Below are 8,024 nucleotides of genomic sequence, written 5' to 3'. Positions count from 1 at the left end.
ATAAAGGGAGGGAGGTTCATCCCTTTTCACATGCCTCCTTTGAGGTCATGTTCAATATAATTACCCCCATGTCAATTTCCATCCTGTTGCTTGCTCCAGTTATATAATTGTGGTCATTGTGTATTTTGTTTTCTTGATTTTGTACATTTCACACCCTGTGTCATCAGTTCAGAAGTCTTCTGGTGTTTCTCTGAATTTTCACATTCTATCATATTCATGTGTCATGGGTTGTTTCTTCATTCCCCAATCCATGAGAATTTATAGAGTATTTTTATACAACCTCTATTTCTGAATGCATTCTCTGGTCTCAACAACTCAGAGAGCCATCCTTGGCAACAAAGAATACGCATGGAAAGAAGAAAAACATCTGTTCAGCAAACCTAACCAATGAATGCATCCATTGAGTCTGATCCCTCACAAAAAGGGGTAGGGGAGATGATTGGGAAATTCTCTTACTCCATTGGAATGCTAGTTCCTCGAAAGCAGGGATTTTGCTTTTTCTTTGTACCCTTGATGCTTAGCACAATGCTTGGCACATGGTAAGCACCCAATAACTCAATGCTGGGTGATTCCTGACCCAGATGACTCCTGCTTGGATCCCTACCTCCTTCTGCTGACAGTGATTAACCTTGTCACTCTCAGAATTCCTGAAAGTATTTGAAGAAAACAAGGAGATCAGTTTCCCACTTACTGTCTTCCAAGTTGAAGGAATGGAGCCTGTGTAATTTGGAGAAGAGAAAACTTGAGTGGGGAGGAGGTCTGAGATCTGGCTTCACATATTGAAGGGCTCTCATATGGAAAAGAATTTAGATGTGCTCTCTCCCTAGAGGAGTAATGGGGACTAGAAATCTAAAGAGGCAGATTTAAACTTGCTACGAAGAAAAGCTGCCATCAGTTCTCCCTATCCTAAAGCAGGATACATTGCCTTAAGCAGTCACAGGATCCTAGGACTGGAAGGGACCTCAGAGGCCATAGAGTCCACCTCTACTTTCATTTTACAGATGGGAAAACTGAGGTTGAGAAAGTGACTTGCTCAAGGTCACACAGGTAGAAAGTGACAGAAGCAGAATTTGAATCCAGATCTGGACCCAGAGCTCTTTCCACTCTACCATACTACCTGCCTTACTTAAGGTCTTCAAGACAAAACTGACAGAATCATTTGTCAGTGATGTCCAGGGCTTCTGTTGTGCTAGTGGTTGGACTAGCTCGCTGCTAATGTCCTTTGTGGCTCTGGGATCCCGTGACCCTACTGACCAAGTCTCTTTGCTTTTCTAAGAGCTATTGCAGGTGGGAGAAAGGAGGCAATGGGGGATACAAGTTTCTTCTGAGGGTCCTTCTGGTTCTAGGATATTCTCATCACTTCAGTTTCGGAGAAGAAACTCCTGGCATGAAACTGATGTTGTCAGAACTTCCCCACCCCCAAGGCACTTTAGGTCTTCCTTTCCCCTGGCCTTCCCCACTCTGCCATCCCAGAAGGAAGGTGGTGTTGTCTACACAGTAAATGGGCACAGCAGAATTGAGAATCTCTCCTGTGTCCCCTGCTTCTCCCTCCCAAACCTCCCAGGTCCATGCCCTTCACCTCCTTCCCTGTAGCTTTTGTCTGGGGTTTGTACCACCTGAAGATACTGTCATGTGGCTTCCTTTTGTAGGTCAGTGGGAGCAGTGGGAGGAACTGGGGGTCCTGGGCCCTGAATATCCCCCCCCAGTCAGGCTAGACTAGTTCTGGGCAGGATGCGCCCCTCTTCTGCTTCTCCCAGCCTTTGTCTGTTGCAGTGGAAAGAGAACTCTACATAGACATAGATTCAGAGAAACTAGGTTAGAATCTTGCCTCAGATACTCACTACCTGTGTGATTTTGGACAAATCACTTCATCTCCTTGGGCCTCAGTTTCTCCATCTGTAAAATGAAGAGATACTTTGGCTGGCCAGCTTAGGAGATCCCCTCCTTACCAGGGCTCTCTGCCACTTTGAAGGATCCTTTTTCTGACTCTGGTATCTTGGAAACCCTAGGACTGAGACAGAGTGAATGGTCAGGACAGGTGGGTACCTGGTGTTTCATAGCAACCACATGTCCATGGAAACAGTGTCCTCTCACAGGAGGGTATCTATGAAGTCATCACTGTTTAGGTGGCCAGAAGAGAGACAAGATGGCAGACAGTATCCAAGTCCGATCTAGCCTTCTGGGTATTGTGCTTCAAGCAGTAAAAATCTCTGTGTTGGTGAGGCCAGCTTAGGGCTAGGGAGGGGGTGGGGGCTGATTCTCATCACACACATTAAAATGTTACTGGGTTTCCCTCCCTATGTCCTCCTCCTCCCACTCCCCCACCCCCTTCTCCATTCTACCTCTAATAACTTGGTTCTCTAGAGTCTAGACTACATTGGCTCTTCTATTCATGTGCCTGGTTATCAAAGCTGGTCTTATACCTTTAGCTCCCTGAGCCTCAGGTTCCTCATCTGTAAAGTAAGGGGGTGGGGATACATGGCCTCTGAATGTCCCTTTCAGATCTAGGGCCATGTTTTTCCACCTCCAAGCATAGGATAATAAGATTTGAGATCTATATCTGAAAGGGACCCCAGAGGTCATCAAGTGCAACCCTGTTATTTTTGCAGATGACAAAACAGGTCCAGGGAGGTGAATGGTCATATAGATGACTTTTAAGCATCAGAGGTTGGAACCCAGTCTCTGGCTCCACTAGAGCCCACCGGACCACACTGCCTCTTCTCCCCTTTCTCCTACTAACTTGTTAGAGTCATGTAATAGACTACCATTACAGAGATTTGCCCTGCTAGGGATAAGGCATAACCTGCTCCAATCTCCCCTTTCATAACACCATGAATCTGAATCACAAGGTGGAAAGGGTGAAGCTCAAAGATAGAGGGAGAACCCCAAAGTGTCACACAAAGGACAAGGAATGATATCGGTGTGGAAAAGACAAAACTTGGACCAGGGCTGGATGATGGTCTTCAAAATCAGAAAGGTGGAAAAGGGAGCAATGGATAGAAGAGGCGGCAAGGCAGATGCTAACTTTTCAAACAATTAGGACCAACCAAAATAGAGCAGACTCCATGAGGTAGTGAGCTGTCCGTCATAAGATGTATTACAGAAAAGCTGTAAAGCCCCCGTCAGAGGTTCTATAGATACAACATTGGGCACTAAGTCATCCTAGACTGTACAGACAGTCTCTGTCTGTACCTCTTTGGTCTGTATCTGGTTAAGCCCACGAACCCATTCTAAGACTAATGTTTTTAAATGCATTTAAAGTTTAATATTTAAAATGTTTCATAGGAAACATTGCATTGAAATATAGCTATCATAATATATTTTTAAAAGGCTCATGGCCCCCTCGATGAAGATCCTCTGGCCTAGATAATACTTGGCCCTCCAACTCTTAGATATTTCAAACCTTGGGAAGGATCCAAATCCAGTCACTGATACCTGGATAGAGTAGAAAGAGCCTCAGAAGACCTGAGTTCAAGTCATGAGTCTGTGTGATACTGAGCAAGTCTAGTTAATCTCTCTTGGCCTCAGTTTCTTCATTTGCATAGTGTTGAGGTTGGATTGAAGGATCTACCTAAGTTCCTTCTACCTCTAATCCTAGTACTCTAAGACCTCCATAGGACTGAGATTATCAGGACTTCATAATGAAGAGGCAGAGCAGTACCAGGCCTCTGTGGCAACAGCTCTGTACTTGAAACAAGCCCTGGATTTGAACCCTGACTGTTGCTTCCTAGCTGTGTGATCTTGGGTCTTTCTCAACCTCTCTGGGCTACAGAATATCTAAGTCTATGCTCCCATGACCCACTTTCTTGCAATAATTCCTTGGGGGTGGGGGGTTTGGCCCTGTATTGTCATAACCAGCTAAATCTAGAGGCAGAATAATAGCTGACATTTTTATAGCACCTGGAAGTTCGCATGGTGCTCTCCCTACCAATCTTATTTGAACCTGTGGTTGTTTAGTTAAATAGTTGGGTCTGACTCTCCATGATCTCATTTGGGGTTTTCTTGGCAGAGATACTGGAGGGATTTGCCAATTCCTTCTCCAACTCATTTGGTAGAAACTGAGGCAAACAGGATAAAGTGACGTGGCCAGGGTCACTCAGCTAAGAAGTGTCTGAGGCCAGATTTGAGTCCTCCTGACTCCAAGCCTGGTGCCTTATGCCCCAAGGTGCCACCTAGTGGTCCCCATCTGCACTCCTCCCAGAGCCATTCTTGATTCCTGGTGTCTCTATCAGCCCTTCCTGGTTATAGTGTGACTTGCTCACACCCACCATACACTTCTGCACAGCATCACGATTATTTGAAACTGGACCTTTGATGTTATTGGTATAAAGAGTTCTCAATGAGTAAATCCTCCCTTTGTCAGCGTTGATCTTCATTTGCTCTGCGATTTATAGTCCTATGGTCTGGGGGCAATGAGAGATTAGATGGCTTGCCCAGGGTCACACAGTCAGTATGGGTCAAAAGGCAGATCTTGAACTGGGTTCTTCATACCTCTGAATCCACTCTTCTATCTACAATTTCATGCTGCTCGCCATTTTTTCATGTTCTTTTCCCGAGTCTCAGATGCTTCCTGATGCAAAAATAAGTTTAAAAAACGCATTCAATGTGAAATGGAAATATTTGTTGGATGATTAGTGTCTTTGCTCCTTTCCATCCCTGTGGACATTTGAGAATATTTAGCCTCATGGAAGGTCAGAGCTAGGTGGGCCTAGACCTCTTGGCAGACTGGTGAGGCTGGTGGAAGGACCTTTTCTCAGGAATAATCAAAAGAAATGCTAAATTACAGTTGGAGGTCAGTGAAAATAAAGGAGTCATTTTGTCCTGTCCAAGTTCACAGACCCCCTTAAATCTATCCACTGACCCCAGATTAAGACATTGTTTTCTAATCCAATCCTTTCATTGGATAGAGGAGGTCCAAGAAGGGTATGTGGTCTGGTGAAGGTCGTACAGGGCACTAGGTGTACATCTGATCAGGGCCTCCCAGGTCATGGTGAGTGGTGTCTTCTGGAACGAGGTCCTATGGTCCCTTTGCTGCACCCCCACCCTTTTGGGTCCCCGACTCGCTAAGGCTGGTTTCTTTTGCCTCTCTCACCCCTTTTAGCTTTTCCAGAATCGGATTCATCTCTATAATTTTCTGCTTCTGAAGATCTTCCTCTTCAACCACTGGGTGTCAGGGTTGGCCCAGGAAGCAGAGGGTTCTGTGTGTCTGGCCCCTGCTCCATCCCACTCCTGCCTCTTCAGCCCCCTGGGCTCTGTGATGAGGAGTTTGGTGACCCTGTGGAGTGCCCTGTTGTTCCTGGCTCTCCATCTGCCAGGCCTGGTCTTCACTTGGATGTGGAACTCCCCCCTCACCTTTTGCCATCTCTGCCAAGCCGCCTTTGGCCACCTGGGCTTCTCCTGGGGTGCCTGGAAGAATTTGCTCCATTATTGGCTTCAAAGTTTGCTGCTTGGGGTCCTGCTGGTCCTCCTGATCACCTGGAGAATCTTCCAGACAGCCCACAGCTTCAGCATCAAGCAGCTGAAGCGACTGGTGAGTAGGCAGAGGACTGGGCCAGGTCTGGAGATAGGAAGTGGACATATCAATGATCAGTAGGAGTGGTTGATGAGGGTGGAAACTGGAGTGGGCAATCAGGGTGGATGGGCATGATCTATAGGCATAGCTTAGTTGAGGGTGGGTCTTGATGGGTGATATCAGTAGGTCAGGAGGGCTGAATGTTGGAATGGTTTATTTGGAATGATCAGAGTATATACTGGGGTACTCAGCATGGGACATGATTAGTAGGAAAGGTAAGGGGCATGAGTAATAGGAATGATTAGCTGGAGTGGATGTTGGGGGCATAGTAAATAGGAGAAATGAAAGGGTGGTCAATAAAAATGGTTAATTGAGGTAGATATTGGGGAGATTGATGGAGTAGGTCAGCAGGGTGTAATGGTGTGTGGAGGTATGGTTAATAGGAAGGTTAAACCCACATGGGTGTGGAAATCAATGAAGGACATATCCAATTGGAGAGGTCAGGGAATGTTGGGGAGGATCAGTGGAAGGCATAGTAAATAGAAATGGTCAGAGGTGGTTCCTAGGAATGGTTTGCTGGGAGTGGGCATTGATGGGTGATCAGTAGAGTAGGTCAGTAGGGGTGAATGTTGGAAAGGTCCATGGAGGTATAATTGATGGGAGCATTAAGTCAGTATGGATATAAGGGCAGTATGGATATAAGGAACATGATCAATAGAGAGGGAAGGGAGTTGCCTAATGATAATGATTAGCTGGAGCGAATTTTGAAAGTACAATAAATAGGAGAGGTCAGAGGGTGGTCAATAGGAGTGTCAATCAGGACTGGCATGGTCAGTGGGCATGGCCAACAGAGGAGATAAGTAGTGGTAGACATTGGTATGCCCAGTCAGTAGGGATCTATGCTGGAGTGGAAAATATGGTTCTACTGACCATAGGAGTGGTCAGGGGTTGGTCAATAGGAGTGTTAGAATTGGGGCACCATTGGAGTGGTCAGTGGGAATGGATGCCTCATGGTTACATATCACCTGCTTTAGGCACTGCTGGATAACCGGTTTTCGCTGGAGTTCCTGGGCCTGTTGAGGCAGCTATACTGGCAGGTGGAGAACACAGCAGCCCTTACTTCTTGGCACCTGGCCTACGTAGTCACCTGGACCACCTGCTTGGCCTCTCACATGCTCCAGGCTGCCTTTGAGCACACGGCCCAACTGGCCCAGGCCCAAGAAGGAGAGATGGACATGATATGGGAGGACAGTACCATGGAGCCAAAGCTTCCTGAGGAACCCAAAGCTTTAGATGAATAAACTGCATTTAGGCCTATCCCAAGGAAGCTGCTTGTTTGGGGCCCCTATTCTAGGGAGCATAGACTGGGAGCCAGGGAAGTTATATTCCCATCACTGGGAGGGCACATTTGATCTGTGGAGCAGGAAGAAGCATGCATTGCAAACTGACCCTGATGGGATGGGGCAGCCCCCCATCTTCCTGATGACTATAATATGGATGCCTTTAGCCTGACTACAAAAGCTGAGTTAGACTGGTGTTTCTAATGGATCCTCATATCACTGAGCTAACTGTGCCTCCCAGAGAGCCAGGTGAGGTTTGGAAGGGCCAGAGAAGGTAGATCTGGATTGTCAGGCTCTCCAGGGGGTGTGGGGTCACTGACCCTGTGGGTCAGTGTGGCTATTTCTTGCTGTCGGTCAGTGGGCAATACCACAGCCTGCTTGAGCTCCTCAGAGGCCTGAGCGGGGATGAGTCTGGGTCTCTGGACCAGTGTCCCTTGCATTCTTGCAAATCCCCAGTTCCCTCCACCATGCCCATTTCAAAGGTTGTGGATCCTGGTAAGTTGACATAGGCAGATACTCAGTGGCAGAGAAAGCCTCAGCCCCAATTCCAGGGGACCTCCTGCCTGATCAGGTTTCTCTATCCCTAGGACTTTGGGAAAGTGTTCTGGGTCTCAGGCCCCTGTTGCTCCCTCCCTTGGGTCATCATCAATGGGACAGCGTTTGCTCCAGGGCACCTCCCCCACCATGCCCAGGTCTATTACTCTGGCAAAGAGAGTGGTAGTCAGGAAGAGATTCCAGTGCAGTGAATTTTGAGGAGGGTGGAGGAAGGGTCCCTCTTTGCAGTTACCTAGATTGGAAAGGGGGAGGCCCCTGTAGTTTCAGGCTTTGGACTCTGGAGGGAGCTACATCACCATACTTAGGGGTATCCCTCAGGTAACTGGAGAGATGATTTTCTTCTGGCCAAGTCAATCATAGGAATGGAAGCACTTGAGTTCATCTTCTAGCCTAATTCCATAGTATTTCAGAGGAGGAAATTGAGGTCCAGAGAGGAAGTCACTTACCTAGGGTCACTCAGACAGTCAGTGTCGGACTTCATTTTCCACCTGAGTCTCTGGTTCCCCCTTTTCCTCCCCCCCTTTTTCTTAAACAGAGAGGAAACCTAAGCTCCAGGAAACAGGGTGGGGTTGGAACTGGACTAGGCCAGAGGCCTGGCTGGGGCCACTTTCCTGGTG

The 8,024-nt window shown here is 47.3% G+C and overlaps 1 protein-coding gene across 1 annotated transcript; it reads left to right on the top strand.

The window, feature by feature from the left end:
• The first annotated feature begins 2,109 nt into the window (after positions 1–2,109).
• On the top strand, positions 2,110–7,032 carry TMEM270 (transmembrane protein 270). The gene is made up of 3 exons (XM_072640202.1): positions 2,110–2,218; positions 5,102–5,530; positions 6,547–7,032. Exons 1-3 carry the CDS (start codon positions 2,147–2,149, stop codon positions 6,811–6,813), a joined length of 768 nt encoding a protein of 255 aa, XP_072496303.1. The 5' UTR covers positions 2,110–2,146; the 3' UTR covers positions 6,814–7,032.
• The last annotated feature ends 992 nt before the right edge of the window (positions 7,033–8,024 follow it).

The sequence above is a fragment of the Notamacropus eugenii genome, chromosome 2 (genome assembly GCF_028372415.1).
Source record: "Notamacropus eugenii isolate mMacEug1 chromosome 2, mMacEug1.pri_v2, whole genome shotgun sequence".
In the NCBI taxonomy this organism is placed as follows: domain Eukaryota; kingdom Metazoa; phylum Chordata; class Mammalia; order Diprotodontia; family Macropodidae; genus Notamacropus; species Notamacropus eugenii.
This window is presented reverse-complemented; position numbering and strand designations above follow the sequence as displayed.

Bases quoted from the DNA above. Each gene is read 5' to 3' on its own strand.
- TMEM270 (XM_072640202.1), top strand. From the start codon at position 2,147: ATGGCAGACAGTATCCAAGTCCGATCTAGCCTTCTGGGTATTGTGCTT. The intron at 2,219-5,101 runs GTGAGGCCAGCT...CACCCCTTTTAG, and splicing joins CAGTAAAAATCTCTGTGTTG to CTTTTCCAGAATCGGATTCA. The intron at 5,531-6,546 runs GTGAGTAGGCAG...CACCTGCTTTAG, and splicing joins TCAAGCAGCTGAAGCGACTG to GCACTGCTGGATAACCGGTT.